This window comes from Numida meleagris, chromosome 1 (genome assembly GCF_002078875.1).
Source record: "Numida meleagris isolate 19003 breed g44 Domestic line chromosome 1, NumMel1.0, whole genome shotgun sequence".
In the NCBI taxonomy this organism is placed as follows: Eukaryota; Metazoa; Chordata; class Aves; order Galliformes; family Numididae; genus Numida; species Numida meleagris.
The window spans coordinates 49,003,184-49,021,648 of record NC_034409.1 but is presented as its reverse complement, the minus strand read 5'-3'; the positions used below and the strand labels follow the sequence as shown (position 1 = coordinate 49,021,648).

The 18,465-nt window shown below is 46.2% G+C and overlaps 1 protein-coding gene across 1 annotated transcript; it reads right to left on the bottom strand.

The window, feature by feature from the left end:
• Positions 849 to 15,475, bottom strand: EMP1 (epithelial membrane protein 1). Its single transcript, XM_021377348.1, has 5 exons — positions 15,106 to 15,475; positions 4,394 to 4,511; positions 3,498 to 3,600; positions 3,256 to 3,396; positions 849 to 2,519 (listed from the first exon to the last, which is right to left on the bottom strand). Exons 2-5 carry the CDS (start codon positions 4,469 to 4,471, stop codon positions 2,344 to 2,346), a joined length of 498 nt encoding a protein of 165 aa, XP_021233023.1. The 5' UTR covers positions 4,472 to 4,511; positions 15,106 to 15,475; the 3' UTR covers positions 849 to 2,343.

Sequence of the window (18,465 nt, the reverse complement as noted above, 5' to 3'; positions counted from 1 at the left end):
CTGAAACTGCACATACTACGGATTCATGTCATGGTTTTGCCATTGGTTAGCATGTCTCTTAGGTTTCCTTATGGTGACTAACTTGATTTAAAAAAATTAGCTCCTACCAAGCAGATTCCTGCTAGGTATCATCTCAGTGCTCCCAGGATTGTACCCCAAGTTTGGTGAGACCGGCCTGTGTCCTGGGCTTTGGTCTTCTTGCACAAGCTCTGGAGTTGCTGTTGTGTTTGGTCAGACAAATCTAAGGAGAACAGGGCTCTACCAATTCAAATGTCCTAGACAAACACCTTGGTGATTTTGCTTTAGGAATCACTTGTGCTTTGGATTGATCTATGACACAATAAATATTGCAGCATCTTAGGCAGCAGTGTTCACAGACATGAGATTCTGACAGATCATGGTGGATGTGTCATCCTCGGAGGCATTCAGGTTCAGGCCAGACCAGGCTCTGAGCAGCCTGATCTAGAGTAGATGACCCTGTTCAATGCAGGGGAGCTGAACTAGATGATTAAGGGGCTCTTCCAGCTTGAACAATTCTACGATTCTATGATCAAGAAAGTACATTTTCAGCTCTCTTGGGTGTGAAGTAAAGACTGGATGAGTGATGGTGGCTGAGCATTACCACTACCCATTTTATCACTTTGAGCTTGCAGAGAGCCTGAAAAGAGCTCGAAAAGTTGTTCTTCTCCCCACCAAAATGGGAAATCTTGGAGACTGACAGGCAAGAAAACATGGTAGTTTTGCATTGTTCTACAGGAGAGTATTTTGATTCAGATAATACAGCAAATACTTCTGTTAACAAGTATCTGAAATGCTAATGAAAAAATACCGAAGCAAAATTCTTTATAATAAAGGGAATCAGATTTTATTTTTATACCCTTAAAGTTAAAAATATGCATTTCAAAATATTTACAATGACTATATATGAAATAACCTTTGTTAATGAAACACCAACATACAGTACTAGAATAAATCCACCAAACATGATAAAGTATACATAAGAAGAAAATGTAACAGAAAGAGAGAGGGGGAGAGAGAGAGATAATTGTATCTGAGCACAATTTGCACCTGTATGTTTTTTGATCCTGTCTTTTTAGTTATGGATGGAGCCACAGGAAGTTTTGACCTCTTGTCCCTTATAAATTCCACTTGTGACTGAGGTTCTTCAAAGTGACAGAAACGCATTGGTTGCAGCACTAACAATGCCTGACTATCCTATGCCAGCCTTTCACATGGGAACCTTGAATCAGAGAGTGTTCTCAAAATCTCTCAGCAACCCTGGGAGGTACCTATAGGAGGATGGAAAAGCACCGGATTAAGTGACTGGCCTAAGGTTGTGCAGCAAGGAGCAGAACTCACAAGTCCTGTCTCATCTCTCCAAGTCTCTCATTAGGGAATACATTTCCTCGACTAATGTGTAGCATCTGTTATTGAGATGAGCTGTGTCACAAGGTGGGGCTCCCAATTAATACCATGTCCTGAGTGATTATGTGAAAAAAAAAAAAAATGCCTACAGTTGTTGCAGTGCTGTTGCTATGTACTAGAGCTGAACAAAAGATTTTAGTGTAGACACACACCCAAAGGATTCCCTCCCTGCACGTGCATCATTGAGCAACTGCACTTTCTATATTTAGGAACCCCTATGTACCTCCCCTGCCCTCTCTCTTTCTCTCTCTCTCTCTCCATCATCCTCGCTTGTATATTTGCCCTTCATACCTGTATTTGATTCAACCACGGGAATGTCAAATAGGAAACAGAACAGCAAAAAAAAAAAGTAGCTGCCTTGTTCCTGTAGTATTTTTAATACTAATTAAATCTCACTTCTATGGGTTGTTTCTCAATTTAATGTCTTTCATATATATGTGCGTACATATATATATATATCAATGTAACAAAAGTCCCATCCCATTTGTTTCAATAGACAAAAAAGGGAGCTGTAAGCCTCAATGCCCAACCCACAAGGCACACTGAAAGGCAAGTGGGAAGGGCTCTAGACAGATAAAAAGATGTAGCCCTCATTTTTTTTGTGCTCTTCAGTCATCACAGCTGGGCTTGAATGTTTGTGAATTTAGGACATAACTTTGCAGGAAAGGAGAACAGCTGTCCGGGTCACTTGCAGATGTCTGGTGCAGCAGCCCCAGGAGTGAGAGATCAGTCGGTGCTGTTCCTCCTTCTCTGTGGTGAATGAGTTTCTGAAGATTCTAGTTTTGTTGTTTTGCTGTGGTGGTGGTAGTGGCAATCATGGTGGCTGTTTGTTTTTTCTATTGATCCAAACGTTCTCTCAGCAGAGCAATTGTTCCCCATTCCCAGCAGCCAACCCTCTCCCCAGGACTACCATTGACCTTATTTTTTCCTAAGAACAAGGTAGAGGATGCCAATGATGAAACTGAAGCAGAAGCAGATCCAGGCCAATATGAAGCTGTAGCCATGGTGAGAACTTAACAACGCTGCCTGGTTCACAGTCTGCCAGTCTGTGAACCGAGCTGTGTAAATGGAGACTCCAATCAGAATGCACATCCCTGTAGGAAGGAAAGGAAAAGACAGAATTGGAAAATGCTTAGAAACCAGCATTGCTGTAGGACATCTGAAGTAATATTGTGGATTGAGATTGTAATGAATGTTTTGTGTCATCTAAGAGAGGGGGTGCAACCCACTAGCCTTATTTCAAAAGAATTCTTCTTGCAAACACGATGACGTAAGTCACTTGGGGCTTGTTTAGAGGATGCCATGGGGGAATAAACTTTTGTTAGGAGGAAATCAGTAATAAGATCTGCAGACAGTTTGGTGCTATGTGTTGAATCCCATGAGCAGTAGCTGTCTGTTTATTTCCTTGCTCTCTGAAATAATTGAATCCTTTCTGTTGCTTTACAAAGAGATTTTGCAGAACTCACTGGGATTGTCTAATGAAAATCTGGAAATATTTTCATTATTTAAATTATATTAAGAATATATAGAGGTCACTTTCCAGTTCCTCTATGAATCATAGAATCTTAGAATGACTTGGGTTGGAAGGAACCTTGAAGATCATCTAGTTCCAACGCCCCTGCTGTTGCCAGGGTTACCATCCACTAGATCAGGCTGCCCATAGCCCTCTATGTTTTTGTTTTTTTTTTCTTTAATTAAAAAAGTGGGCCACTGAAAACTTTTAGCTGGCTGACAACTTCCTTGATGGCCATTAGTGGCAGACATGTGGCTAGTTGTACTTGCAGAGGCACAGGGAAGCATGCAGAACCATTGCCCGGCACGAGTACTTACAGCAAACCAACATGATGGCTCCCGTGATGTAGAAACGTTTGCCTTTCTCCAGGGTGAACAGCTGGACAATGAATGTAACAAGAGCGATGACGGAGAAAATGATTGAGAGGATCATGAAGGCTTGCGCTGCTTTGAGGGAAGCTGTGGGCAGAGCAGATTTGAGAAGGTCAGGGCTTGGCTGTGACATTGCATACCAAAGTGGTGCAAGGCATCTCCACAACAAAAGTGGAGGTATTACTTACGCTCATTGTCGCCACTGACTGCCAGCGGCTCACAGGTGGTGTTGCAGTGTAGCCAGAGTCCCCATGAGACATTTCCGAAGTTATTGCTACCCACCATCCAAACCTGAAACACAATGACACTACTGTGTTATGAGAGGGAGGGCCCTGTGCCTCCGACTGGGACCCTTTGCCCTGTTGTGAGATTAGAATCATAGAATCAAGGTTGGAAAAGACCGCTAGGATCATGGAGTCCAATCATCAGGCCATCCCCACCATGCCCACTAATCACATCCCTCAGTGCCATATCCACACGGTTCTTAAATGCCTCCATGGACGACGACTCCACCACCTTAACCACAATTAAACTGTAAAGGGGAGCAGACACAGCTCAAGTGCCACCAGACTGAGAGCTGAATGAGTCAGAGCATGTCAGTGACAGCTGAACAGCCGGGTTGGGTGGGAGCTGACACAGGCTTTGAAAGCCAAGAGGCATTTAGTCCAGACAAAATACAGGAACAATCTGTTCCCATGATACAGCAGAAATCGCAGAGGTTATCTGTCCTCTGCCTTGCCTAGCGTGACAAGGCGGGAGAGCTGTAACCGCCCCGGGCGGGGCGTGCAGCCGGGTCCCGGCTTGGGCCGCGGAGCCGCCAGGGGTCACCATCGGTCCGGGCACGGCCTCGCCCAGCCCCGGCTCTCTGCTCCACGGCTGCGGGGCCCGGCGCGGGGTGCCCGGCGCCTTTCGTGCCGTTGGCGGCGCTGGCAAGGCCACTGCTCCCACCGTCAACGTGTGTTTGGGCCGCAGGCTTTCCGCCTCCAGACCCAAGCACCTGTCCCGGTGCCAGCCCTGTGATGGGTTACTAATGCAGAAGGTGACAACAGCGCTCAGTGACTCATCTAGGGTTGCCCCTACTTACATTGGCAATGGTGGAGACGAAGAGCATGATGACGGTGGCAATGTGAACCACAAAGATACCAGCCAGTAGCACCAACATCTTGGGTCCTTCCTAGGTGGTGTCACCAGTGCAGAGAGATCTGAAGGAGAACAAGAGCAGAAGGAGAAGGTGAAGGGCTGAATCAAGCAATAGAATCATAGAACCGTTCGAGTTGGAAGAGACCCGTAAAGGTCTTCTCTAGCCCAACTCTCCTACAATGAGCAGGGACGTCTTACTCAATTGTAAGCTTTATTTACATGTGACAAAACCAGCTGATTGTAAATCCACTCTTTAAGCATGTAGGCATTAAAAAAAAAAATAGCTAAAATCTTTTTCCAGATCTGTATGGGAGTTCCTCCAGCAGTTAAAAGAAAGCCTGGAGGTAAAGGAACCAGACTGGGAAGAGATGCAAAGCAGAGGTAGATAGCTTTGGAGCATTGTAAAAATAGCCTGGGTATATACATAGGTTGCTTAAATTGGTGCGTGGTTATGTAAAGTAAAAATGACATACTCCAGGCCTACACTCCAGGAAGTGGAGTTTTTGCCCATGGAGGTCAGGAAAGATTTTCTCTTCCTGTTGTCCCTTTCCCTTTTGCAGTACAGCCTCCTCCGACTGGTCTTGGACATGGGACACGTGGTGCAGAGTGGAGGAGGGGACATTCCTTCGGTACATCAGGTGCTGAGCAGTGGTGGAAAATGGTCTGGGGAGCTGCTCGTACTCAATGGCCTGATCCTTTATATAGAGGAGAACAATGAGAACAGAAACTGAGGTGTTCTGGGGTAGAGGAAGATACTTTGGTTTGCATAGAAAACTGCTTGTTTCCCATTTAAAACTTAAAACACTTTATTACTGCAGTAACTCTCTTGTAATGCAATTTTTTTTTCCTCTGTACCCTGCAAGCTTTTACTTTTTATAAGATTCATTATCATTGATGAACATGTCATTAGAAAGACAAGGTTTTTGGGAGGGGTATCTACTTTGGATAGCTCTCGTGACACTATTTATCAAGGCTGTTGCCTTCTCCCCTGAAATACAGGGAACAAATCTCAGCTCTGAGAGCGAGTGCAGGTAATTCACACAACGTGAGTGAGCATATTCCTGTCTTCCCAGAAATGAATTAGTAAGCAGGCAGTGCAGCCACAGAAATCAGACAGGAAGATTTGCTGGGCCCACCCTGTGAACTCTGGAAGACTGCTTCCTAGAAAGTTTCAGGGAGCTACGTTGCTCTATCTCTTGGTAATGATGATACTAAAGTGCTACTGAAGAGTAGTGTCAAGCACTTGATTAATGTTGGCTGTCAACTTATTTGGGTGCAGGTGACTCAGGTAATAAGGTTTGATGCTGTCACCATTTGTACCGGGTGTGGTAACACTGTCATGGAACAATACAATTATTTTTCATGATGTCTTTCACTCAAAGTATGACAAAAAGCTTTGTAAAGTCCCCTAAATGTTTTTGTTTTTTGTTTTTTTTTTTTGCTCACTGACTCTGCCTTTCCCAATCCTGTTTTTTGCTTTCATTGTGACTGTATGTGGGGGTGTATTCCTGTAAAGTACTGCAGCTGCTCATTGCACTGCTTTGGATATAGTTTTCCCAAACCACAGTGGGTGGGCAGACTTCTTATCCACCAGTGGCACTTTATCCAAAGCCGGTATTAGCCTTGAGTTCAAGAACTCAGAGAAGTACCTTTGCTAGGCACTCCTCCTACTCAAACAAGATCATTCCTTAGAAGGATAAATAAGGTTTAGTGACTGGTCTTGTTTCTCCTTAGCAAAATCTTCACCATCAGTGAGGTTTCTCTCACTTGGGAGAACTTAGGGAGTTTAGCCCTGGCTTGGTGAATGTGAGCCTGGCTTACTTGCCTGCTTTGGGGTGTCCTAGCAATATTCCCCTTGCTCTACAACTTGATGGACCTGGATGGCCTGGATACTGATGGTGACCTTTTTCATTGCAGTGCCTCCCTTGATGATCTGGGAGGAAGTACAGCCATAGGAGATCCTCTCTGACTCTAATGATGGACATTTGTGTATGTTCAGCATTGCTAGAAGCCAATTTCTCACTATATGCAGGCTACCTCATAAACATATCTGACCTGAGCGCTAAACCTCTTCTCTTCATTGACTGCAAAGGAAATGTGAGTTTCAAAGTGCTGGGTGGGAACTGATCTGGATAGCTCCATTTGAGCTGAGAAACTATTGCTCTTGCCATGACTAAGTTAGATATCTATCTACAGCAGGAGCCTTTAATAGAGCATCCGAATCAAATGCTCCCATCCCTTTGACTATTTGTCATCTTTGTTTCTAAGCACCTTGGTTCTTACACAGTGTAATGAATGCTGTTCCCACCATGACGGACTGATATATATACACCAAATCGTGGCAGATCTGCCTGCTGTGCCTTTGTGGAACAGTGGCTAAACTTTCTTTCTTTCCTAGATAGATGTACTTTTCCAAGTTTCTTTAAAAAGGAATTCAGCAATTTTTTTTTGCTGATTATTTTTGAGGACCTTCAGAAAAGACCTGTACTTGAAAGATTGATGACCTACTTTCATGACACTCTAAAGGACTAGAATAATGCTTTAAAATGCATTTTCTGCATGATGAAAATGATAGAAAATATGACTTTTCAATGCAAAGAAAAATCCACACACAGAACTTTGGTCAATATGCTAAGAGAAAACCAAATCCTTTATTCCCTTTGTGGTTTTTTTTCTGCCCAGTTCTCTCACTGCTTGAGAGCACTGTTCGTTGAGATGATTTCAATGTACCTACTTCCTGAGATCATCAGCACCTTTCCCTGAATATGCATGCTATCAAATGCAGCCACCCTGGGGTTATATGTTCACAGCTTAGTTTTGAATCTTTGTGAGTTAAAGCACAAGCCTCCCTCTCTATTCATTCACTTTCCCCTTCTTTCATCTTTCTCTTCCTTTTAAATAAAGCACTAGAGGACAATCCCAAAGGACCAGTGGTTGAATGGCATTGAAATAGAGTCATCTCTGCCTCTGACTGTACAGCATGGACTTTTCCTCCCATTAGACAGAGAAGTTGGCAGAGCATTGGGGACTGACAGGATACTCTTTCCATTTGTTAAGTGTGAGACATCTTTCTCCACTACAGGGTGGGGTCACATTGCTGGAGCAATAAAACACAATTGCATGCAAATGTCTTTTCTAACATTCCCCTTCCTAAACTGCAGCTGGATTTGGAGTTCCTTAGGCTCTTCTTTGATTATGAGTCAGTCTTATCCTTCCTAGAGCTGCCAGTTTTTTCCACTGACTCACCCCAAAGCTCTCAAAACCACAGTTATTTAACCCTGCAAGTGTTCAGGACACTGTTAGTTTTAGCACTGCTTCTCAGGAACCAATCAAACAGATTGTGAATCCCACAGTGAGCCTTCTGATGCGCCTTCTCAAGGTAAGATCCCAACTAACCCAAGAAAAATAGAGCTGAGGCATGAGAGTAAAATGACTACTGAGGTGGGACATGTTGTTTGGGAAGAAGTATGCACCTGCTGAACAGCATGGGTGAGTTAAGAGAGAAGATCTTGCACTGACGACAGCGAATTGTGCTGATGGATGAGGAGAAATAACAAGTTCCACCAACAGTAACTGTGAATAACAATCACTGTATCAGCCTTCAACACACGCAAAACAAACAAACAATAAAAACCCTCAACTCTAAGGATAATTATTACAGACTTTATCTACACAGACACTATTTACACACACATACAGGAGGACAACACATAGATCTGCTGCATCCTAGATCAAGTTGAGGCAGCCAAGCACTCCATAAAAAACTAAGCATTTTCTCATGCAGGCAAAGTATAGCCACCCCGGAATCCCCTCTGTCTAATTTTGTGTTTTGGATCCTTTTGTCTGGAGATCAGTCCAGACAGGAGAGTCCTTGCCCTCAGTTTACTGCTTAGCAAAGCATCAGAATGGAATCCCAAGTGCCACTTGGAGATATAACAAAGGCCCATGGTATAGTTCCTCAAATATGGAGAGTGGGTTACTTGAGAGGACAAGCCAGATTAGGTAGTGGTTCTGGCAGAGAGTACACTGCAGAGAAAAGGAGTAGAGGAGAAGTGTACAGAATATTTCCACAGGAATGAGGAAGTTGGGTTGTTTGGTTGAAGAATCAGAGTACTCTCAGTTATGTCTGAAATATTTCAGATCTGAAGGGTTCCTGAGGGATGGAGTGCATCTGACTTATGCTCCCATTCTCCTCTCTGAGAGGTTCTTGCTTGAGACTATACCTCTCTCTCCTGGGATAAGCTGACAAGGTACTGTGGGAGCTGCTGGCTGAGGGAAGAGCATACATTGTCCAGAGAGCATATGATATCTAAGCTGCACCTCCCATAAGCACTGTGGTGGTGACTTGCCCAAAATCGGATTTTCTGCTGAAATCCCTTGAGTTTGAGACATTCCATTTTTCAACATTCTAGGGGAAAGGCTGCACACTTCTGGTAAGAATACCAACAAAAATGTCCATAGATTGACTGCAAATGAGATGACAGAAATTCTGCCTCCTTTGGCTGCCACCACAGATTGTAAGAAATAAAGAAGTAAGTCAGATCACCTAGTACACTATCTCTAATGATGGCAGTAGGATATATTGTTCAATATTTAGAGAAAGCACATGAACCTAGCTGCTGTCTGTGATGGTACTGAGTCACTGTAGGTACACAAATACTGGTGGTAGGAGTGAGGGCCAAGGCCACTTGCAAAGGAAAGGCAAAACTGAAGATGGGATGGCAAAAACAAAGAGTATGATACTGTTTGAAACAGTTACAAACTACCACTTCTGTCACTGGTGCATTTCTCAGAGCAAAGCTGAACTGCAAACAGCAATGCTGCCCTGATGCCATCCGTAGAGGAAATCTCAGGGTAAAATAAAACCTCCTACAGAATTTGTGGATCTGCCTTTGACTGTGCTGAGGCCCCAGCTGGCTCTTATGGCCTCAGATGCTGTGATCACATGCTCTGTCATCACGTGTGATACAAGCATGAATTCTCATCGTGCCCAAGGCCACTTAGCTGACTGCAGACGTGAAGTTCTCTGTGATATTCTGGCGGCACGGTGACTTTGGACCCATTATACTGATACTAGAAAGCTCATGACAATTTTAAGCAAGCACCTGAAGTGATCTTTTTTGTTTTCAACCTCTGCTCCGCTTCTCACTTCAGATCCTACTGAATCTGCAGTCCTTGCTGACTCCAGACTTTTACAAACCACTTTATACCAGCATGGCTGTTGAGAACCTGGTTTTGACAGAGCAGCCTGACTCAATTTGCAAGTTAGATGCTTTTTATGGAGATGTAGATGAGTAGGCTGGTGCCTCTGGAAAGAAATTTCGCATGTGTGGGAAAAAGGTTGGGTAGGAGGTGTGCGTGGGTGCGTAGAGAACTTTGGAGCCTCTGGTTTGTGGCAATGAGAAGATTTTGTGTGTGCATGGGTGGTGCCTGTCTGTGGTGACCACATGGGGTACAGTGAGGGTGTAGAAGTAGATGAATGTCAACCAAAAGGAAAGCATAGAGCAGCCTGATGGGTCACAGCTGAAAATAAACTTAAGTAAATGGAATATTTTGCCTGGTTCTTGGGAAGCATTTCCTGGTGGTACGGTCTTCAAGGGATCAGGGGCAATTCTTTTCCCAAGGGAGTGGTAAGGCACGTGAATCACTTCTTGTGGGACCAGACCACATTCTTGAGAATTCACCCTTGGTAACAAACCTCTGCTTGCTGACAGATGCAAGGGGGAGACAGGAAAGATGACACACTAGAGTTTTACAGCTCTCATGCTCATGATTCATCTGAGAGTGGGGAAATGTCAGAGCTCCTAGGGCAGACACTGAGAAATTGGCATTTTCTCCTGAAGAAACCACCCTGGAGTGCTCAGCCATGTGACAACATCAACAGAAACTCCAAAGCTCACTTGGTAGTAGGAAGGGGAAGAGACAGCTGCCTGGGGCCTGGCAGGCAGCCAGCAGCTGCTGTGAGAGGAAAACATGTCACTTTGTACGCTAGACACACCATGGAAGGGCTGGGACTGACGGACAGAGAATAAAGGAGAGTGGGTAGGGGAGCACAAAGCTAACAGCAGCACAGAGGGGTTCCTCCGCACCCTGAGAAGTGCGCTGGGAAGCACACTCACCCACAATGCGTTGGATGGTCCTTGGGTGGGTAAATCAGATATCAGAAAGGCTGGGAGTTGCTGGGACTTGCATGCGTTTGGAGAAGATGCCAAGATAGGCGAGAAACACTTGTGGGAAGACTGACGGTCTGGGAGATGATGCAGCGCACGTAGAGGTGTGTGTCTGCTGCATGGCTCCGTGTATGAATGGGATGTGTGTGACTGTGGTTTCTCTAGGAGCGGAGCTGAACCGTGTGTGTCTGCATGCATGCTCATGCACAGATTCCTTACAAGTGTGTGTATTTATCTGTGTGAATTTGACAGCACCCACGTGGGAGAAACCATCTGACAGCTCTGACAGGAAAGTTCAGGTTACAGTGTGGTGTAAGCAAAAGTGCACATACCATTTCTGCTGCGACTGCCTGCTTATCTTTCTTGTGATAGCCTGTAGATAGAGGTGGAAGGTCCGTGGAACCCACACTGACTGTGCTTTTGGCTGCGTCTTTGAACTAAAACTGCAAATCTCTGATTTACATTGATGTTATAAAGATCCCTGCCCTTTTTTTTTTTTTTTTCAAGAGAGGGTAAAGAGATAGTTCCACACCAGATAGTGTTCACCTTCTTAAGATTGAAAAACCTCTGAACATGCCAGTACAGTCTATGAGACATCAAGGCTGGTGCGACATAGACATCTCAAGAGTCTGAGCTTTTGGGTCAGTCTGACTCCAAGGCACTCAGGTTCCTGCAAACCAGCTTGGAAAAGACTTTGCAGGATTAACTTGTAAAATTGTTCAGTGGGTCTTTCCTTCAATTCACAACGTAGATTGGGGTGCAGAGAGAGGGTAAGTAAAGTAATGGCTCCTGTGCACAAGGCAAAAGCAAGGGGATGCTGTGCAGCCTGGTGTTGTTCTGTGTTCTTTCTGGAGTGGAGTGAAGGTGATCATGAAGCTAAATCTCCTGCCTGGCTTGGAGAGGGCTGCTTCCAACTGCAATTAGTATGGGCTGACAGGACCATATAAGACAAGGGTCTTTTGAGCTTATGTTATGTGTGGAAATGGCTTTCCACCAGAGGAGAGAACTCCAGTTTCTGGGGCACACTATGCTGGCTGAGCTACTCTTGCTGGAGACAGCTATCAAGCAGTTGGCTCCAGGTTCCTGGAGCTGGTCTCCAGCAGACCCTGACCAGCCTGCTCCCAGCTCTGAGCATTTGCAGCTCACCCCTCTTGCTCCCATGTCTCTCACTGTCTTTTCCAGAGGCTTGTTGAGGCCCGTAGGGGAGATGTCACTCAGGAATGAGAAGAATGTGGATGCTGGACCCAGTCCTGGCAGTTGCTTTCACAACTCCCCACCTTAAGCAGACTCTGCCCTGTAAGGGCAAAAGGGCAGCAAAGACCTTCACCCTGGATTTCCTCAAATCCAAATGTGTACGCCACATTGCAAGAGCTAAGCCTTAGGCATTAGTCACTGCTCACCTGCCCTCAGCCGTGCCAGTGCTCAATCGTTCATCATGCTACTCTGCATAGCCTAGGACCTATCCCTGGGAGCTCACCATGGGTTACTCCCCATACCTGTGGTACAAGTTGATTCTTATGGTGGAAAGGGGTTAAATCTTAACTAAGAGCTTGGTGAACTGGTCACTCTTTTGGAAAAGGTGGGTTCAAAAGCAGTTGCCTTAACTTGTCCCTCCCTACCATGTCAGGGTACAGACTGTGTTTGGTCTTACTCAGAAAGAAGTTTCCATGTACGCTTTGCCCTGCTGCAAACAATTCAGAGTGAGGAGGATGTATAGAGCTGCAAATTTGGCCAGGGTTTCCTTTGTTCATTGGCCAGCTGTTCAAAATCAAGAGGTACTTTCTAAAACTCTTCCATGGGGGCCTGAAGAAATCCTGCTCCAGATTGCAGCCCCCAGATGTGCTGTTTTGCTGCCCTCTCTGGAGTGTAATAGCAGGAAGAGGTGTAAGAGAGTAGGCACTCTATCATTCCTGGGCCATTTATATGGGGAATTGCAGCTGTAATCTTTGTCATGCTATGGGATGACTGAGTGTAGACTGGTGCTGGCAAGGTTTAAGCTTGTGCTTAGGCACATTCATTCAGGGCTGATATTACTGCACTGTAGCTATCAGTTAGCTATCAGTCCACCAGCAAGGCCATGGAGAAGAGGCTCCTCTTCTGTGCATGGTGCTTTGCCTCAGCAGAAAAGACTCACGATATGTTAAGCATCTGTATTTAGTTGGGGAGATAGGAAACCTACTTCCTCACTCTCCCTTTTGGAGGTGTAAAAAGCACTTCTGGTGCCCTTACTTCTCCCTGGCTTGAAGGAAGGGTGAAGAAACCTCATCTTTTAGTCCTTTTTCATTATTTTGTTTGCATGAGAACAAGAGGACGGAAAAAAAATTGGGAATGCCACGCCCTGCAGGCTGCCCTGTGTTGTGCTGTATGGTGGTGCTGTCACATCGAAAAGTAAGAGCAGAGGAGGGACCACTGGGTCCAGTTGTGCTATTTCTTGCTCTCCAGCAAGCACAGGCTGAATGCCATGTGCCAGCTTTTGAGCTGGGAGGTGACTAACGGAGAGATGGATTCATGCTTGCAGCAAACCCCTGCTCTGTCACTGTAAGCAAGGCCTGAGGTGTGCCTTTCACCAAAACATGCCAGCTGCTATCAGCACATCTCCCGGAGCTGTTTCAAAACACAACCTCCGCTCCACCTCAGGGCACCACACAGCAATTCCTGCATGCGCTTGCATTGCTCACACAAGGCAAAACTCAAAGACCACCCGCTAGGCCAGCAGGGCCGGTTTGCCAGGCCTCTGTCCCCAGCAGAGCTATGGGCAGCGCTAGCTGTGGGATCCCAAATCCCACGCCTGTTAGTATCTCCTTGGGTGTGGCTCAGCTCCACCTCACTCAATATCCTCGAGATCCTAAGAGGATGCCCAGCTGCCACATCAGGGGAGCCTGGCCTGCGTGCCAAGTGTTAGCCATAGCCACAAGAGCCAGCTGCGGGGCCTGCCACGAGGAACTGCCTCAAACCAAGGAGCTGTCTTGCAAGCAGGCCCCACAGCGCTAGCAAGAATGAGGTGCTGCCATTCAGATGCTGGTCCCCAGGGGAGCGAGTGAAAGCAAGTTGTCCTTGAGCCCACACTCACTCTGTACGCAGTCCCCAAGTTTGGCAGTGGTGTGAGGCCTGCTAGGAGGGGGTATGAAGGCTTTTGGATGGCTTAGACCTCTGTTACCACAGATAGATAGATAGCAAGCTCTGTGCTTTCACACTGTTCGTGCCATGCTCCCTCCTCTATGTTTGCTCAGGAAAGAATCCCACTCCATCCAGCAATGTCAAGTGGGCAGTGCCTGCACAAGGCTGCTCTCAGAGGTGCCTTGAGGAATTCAGAGCCTTTGCTCACGAAACACTTGATGCTTCAGTCAGCTCCCCGACCTCTGAAACACAGCTATTTCTCTGTCAGGTGGCAGTGACCAAGCCACAATCAACAGGACCAGAGGGGACCTCAGCAAGTTACAAAATCAACCCTGCTGCCACCCTGCTGCCAGTCCACCTACATAGCCATTCCTATAGTAACTGCCAACAGCACCAACCCCAGCCCCAGCGATTTGCAGCTGGGCTGGGCTAAATACTTTTCAGTCTCTTTTTTGCAGCAGGACTGGTCTAAACTCTGCTTCAGTCTCTTTCAGCGCTGTGGAACTGCAGAGGCGGGCGGGGTTCCTGCTATTGGAACTGAAGCCTGGTGCCAGCAAACTGGCTGTGCTGAGCTCCCTTTCTCAGACCTCAAAAATAGTTCAGGCATTTGACCGCAGGACACAAACCGCAGCAGACAGATGAAGTGAGAGATGTGGTGAAGAAGGGGAGGGAGAGGGGGGGTGGTTGCGTGGAGGAAAGCAGGTGAGCATGGAAAACTGCCAGCCTGCAATCCTACACTTCCCCTCAGTGCTCTGTGCTCCTGTGCTGCCTGGGAAGGAACAGCATGCATTCCTACCCACCACATGGCTTTGGCTAATCTGGGGCTTGGCTGCAGGAGCTGGAACCCCCATAGCAAAAAGTGAGCTCCCCATTGCACCCCAAAGCCTCCCACGTTCCACTTGGAACGACTGCTGTTTTAAACTAGAGCTTGGAAGACTACTGACAGAGAGGAGAGAGAATAGAGACATGCAGAAAAATGTCAGTGAGAGTCAGAAGTGCTGAACCTGCAGTCCTAACTTCAAGCAGGGTTTTCCCATAAACAGTGCCAGTGCTGCTCCAAAAGAGTGCAGTAGTTCCATGCCACATCTAGTCCAGGTGGGGCTCCCTATGATAGTTCCCGGCTGCACATGCCCTGGAGGTGAGAATAACATTGCCGGAGCCAGCATTCTACTCAGTGCCTTTCTTTGCCCCGTTACACAGCTGGATTTCAAAGCAAACACTGAAAGGTTAAGGTGCGTCCCGTGCTGAGCTTGTACACCAAGTAGCAGTGGAAGAATGAGGGATAAAAGCAGGCTGGAGCTGTAGGGAAAGGGAATCAGGCTCCAGTGAGCAAGAGAAGTTGGTAACGCTGTTGGAGAGAAGCTCTTACCGTGTGGTGCTGGCACCTGTGGAAGCAGGAGCGCGCGGGGCTGCGGTGCTGCTGTGCCGGGGCGCGGAGCTGTAGTGAAGGGGAGTGACCTGGTGGTGGTTTAAGTTTCCTCCGGTGGTACGGAGGGTGGTGTCTCTTAGCTCTGTTTTAAAGAAGTTACTATGAATCAGTCTGCCTTTAAAGAGAGGGAGGAAAAAAAAAAAAAAATTTAGTAAGCTACGCCCTGCTTTGTTGGCAAGGTGTCAAGAGTCTCTGGGAGGAAACCAGCGATTCAAAGAAATGTTTGTAGGGTTGTGTCTGACTCAGAGCGCAGTACAGAGACCGCAGCCTGGAAAAAAAGACTGACGCTGATCCAGCTGAGTAATAGAGGCCCACAACAGCATCTGTTTATAAAACTGAACTTCTGGTTGTCATAAAAAATGTTGTGTAGTTACAAATGTGGCAACGTGACTACAACAATACAATTCACTCAAAGAAGCAAACAGCCGGTTGGCATGGGACGTAGTGAGGCTAGTGAATCACCACATCCCTCACCCCAGTGCTACGCAGAGAGACATTGCCATGGTCGGCTGTGCAAGGGAATGCAAATCTGACCTGCGGGATGGGCATGGACAAGACTTTTGGAAATGTAACAAAATGCAGCGCAGGCCTGGTGGTGACTCTGGAGCAAGCTGACCAGATGGTGGTGGTTTGCTTCCACAGGGACAGCAGGGGCAGGAAAGAAGAAACAGGGAGTTTGTGATTCACAGTTTTCTGAGGTCAGCATTTCTCGTCAACTTCAAGACCTTTAAAAATAGATTCTTTACAACTGCACAGAATTGACTGGTGTAGCTCTCATGGATGCTACAGGCAAGATGAGAGGGGATGTGCTTGAGATGCTTGCTGGTGAAGGATGAGGATGTTTGTCAGAAAGCATCTGGGTTAAAATGTGATCCATATTGTGATAAAGTTGGTGATCTGCTACCGTAAGGAATCAAGCCTTTTCTTTTCAGAGGCCCAGTAAGGGAAGAGTGGATAAAATACCTGCCAAAGGCCTTTCCCTCTTCAGCGAGGGAATACTTCCTTGCTTTTATTCAAAAAACAAATCATAGGATTATCAAATAATTAAGGCTGGAAAAGACTTCTAAGATCATCTAGTCCACCTCCCACCAACCTATTCCCACCATGCCAGCTAATCATGACCCTAAGTACAACATCCACACATTTTTTGAACACCTCCAGGGACAGTGATTCTCCCACCACTCTGGGCAGCCTGTTCCAATGCATCACCACTCTTTCAGAGAAGTTTTTTTTTTTTTAATAACCAGCCTGAACCTTCCTTGGTGCAACTTGATGGCATTCCCCCCCATCCTATCACTGTTACCTGGGAGAAGAGGCCAACCCCCACCATGCCACAACCTCCTTTCAGGTCATTGTAGAGAGCAATGAGGTCTCCTCTGAGCCTCCTCCAGACTGAACATTCCCAGTTCCCTCAGGTGCTCCTCGTAAGGCTTGTTCTCCAGACCCTTCACAGCTCCGCTGCCCTTCTCTGGACACTCTCCAGGGCCTCCATATATTTCTTATAGTGAGGGTCCCAAAAATGAACACAGTACTTGAGAAAGCTAGTGCCCTTTGAAGTCTACACAGATTAAAAAACCTTGCTGTTTTTCAGATTATTCCTTTTCTCTACTGTTATTGATATGTTTTGTCCCTGTCTAATTTTAGACTATAGCAACCAACTTAAAAACAGAGCTGTGGATGAAACAGCAGCAAATATGATATGCAAGGTAGGCAAAGATTCCATGACCACTCAAGCGCATGGGAAAATAAAGACAGAATTTTGTTCTGCAAGGCTAAAATAATCCTAGCTGTGCTTAATACATATGGGTCAGAACATGTTTTTTTTTTGTTATATACATGAATATGATATACAGGGAAAGGAAAATATAATTGCATACCTTGCAGAAGGAGCTGGTATTTGCATTGAGCTACACTGTCCACTTGCCCTTCCCTGTTCCCCCAGCAGAGTTTATTGGACTGAAAAATGCTCAGCTCTGCACAAAATGCTGGACTGTGCAGTCCTAAAGCAGTCACTGGACCAGAGTTCAGTGACGATGGATCATCCTCTTTGCCCCAGGCCTGCTCACAAGTGGCTGCCAGCTGTTACATTGCAGCTGGCTGCAGAAGGGTTCATCTGAGACCCTGAGACACGAACACCTGCATCTAAAACACATGCATATGGGGCAATGACAGTGGAGTCTGCTAAGAAGTGAAGTGTGAAGTGACCAAAGCCTGGCAAAGCCTTCTTTTCCAGAGTGAGCAAGCTCATTTTGTACAAGTTGCTTTAGCTCTGTCGGGCAATGGCCAACCACAGGCACTTTGCAGGGAGGCAGCAGGGTTCTGCGGCGTCAGCAGCAGCTTGCCCACAAGAGTGTTTCCTCCCTGCTCTCCATCTGGGAAAGTTGGTGCCCGGCCAGCAGAATAAAGAGAAGTAACCAGACAGGCCACATACACTGTGACTGTTGCCCCAGAGGAGCATTGCTATTCTGGCAGCAATTGGCTTAATTCCTGTTGCTGTAGCTGTCCAGCTGGGTGTGGGAGAGGGTAACAGCAATTGTCAAGCAAACAAAGGTGCTAACAAAGGTGCAAACAGCTGCTCCTTTTTGGAAGCATTGCACATGGGCAAGATGATTGACTGTTTAAGCAAGTAGAAGGAGTCCCCCTAATGTCAGGGAATAATGATGAACAACTGAAGTTTCACTGAGTCAGTTGGTAGCACTTTGGGATATTTCCACCCTCCTTGCATCTTCTTGTCTTTCTGTACGGGGAAACAGGGTAGAAGTGAGAAAACCTTCTTCCAATAAGCTAAGGTAGGAGAATGTTTACAGTTGATGAGATTTGTCATGTTTTCTGTAGCTGTTTGTCTATGGGTGAAGCATTAGCCCAATAAGCCTTCCTGTATGCGTGAGGGAGAACCAGCCCTACCCACCCAGCTAGAGTAGAGGCTGGTCTTTCTGTGTACTTCTGACAGCTTCTCTCTTTAGGGTGTGTGGTTTTCAGAAGGCAGGTTGCAATGTAAACCATGACATGAAAAGTCTCATCATGGAATCTAAAGTGTAGAGTATGCTTCCAGTTTGACATGCTAAGGTTGGATTGCCTAAGATGCACACACCATAATTCATGGTGTCCCTTGACTCATTTCACAGGCTTTTCAGAACACCAACAGCCAACTAATAGGTGTTCGGGTCACAGCCAGCAGAACTGAAGCTGTGGGAATCAGGGATGGCATTTCCACAGGCAATGAGAGGGTGAAGATTTCCCATGCATGCCTAGCTTTTGCTGAAGCTCTTCCCAAACAAGCAGCTTGCAGCTGCTTTATAT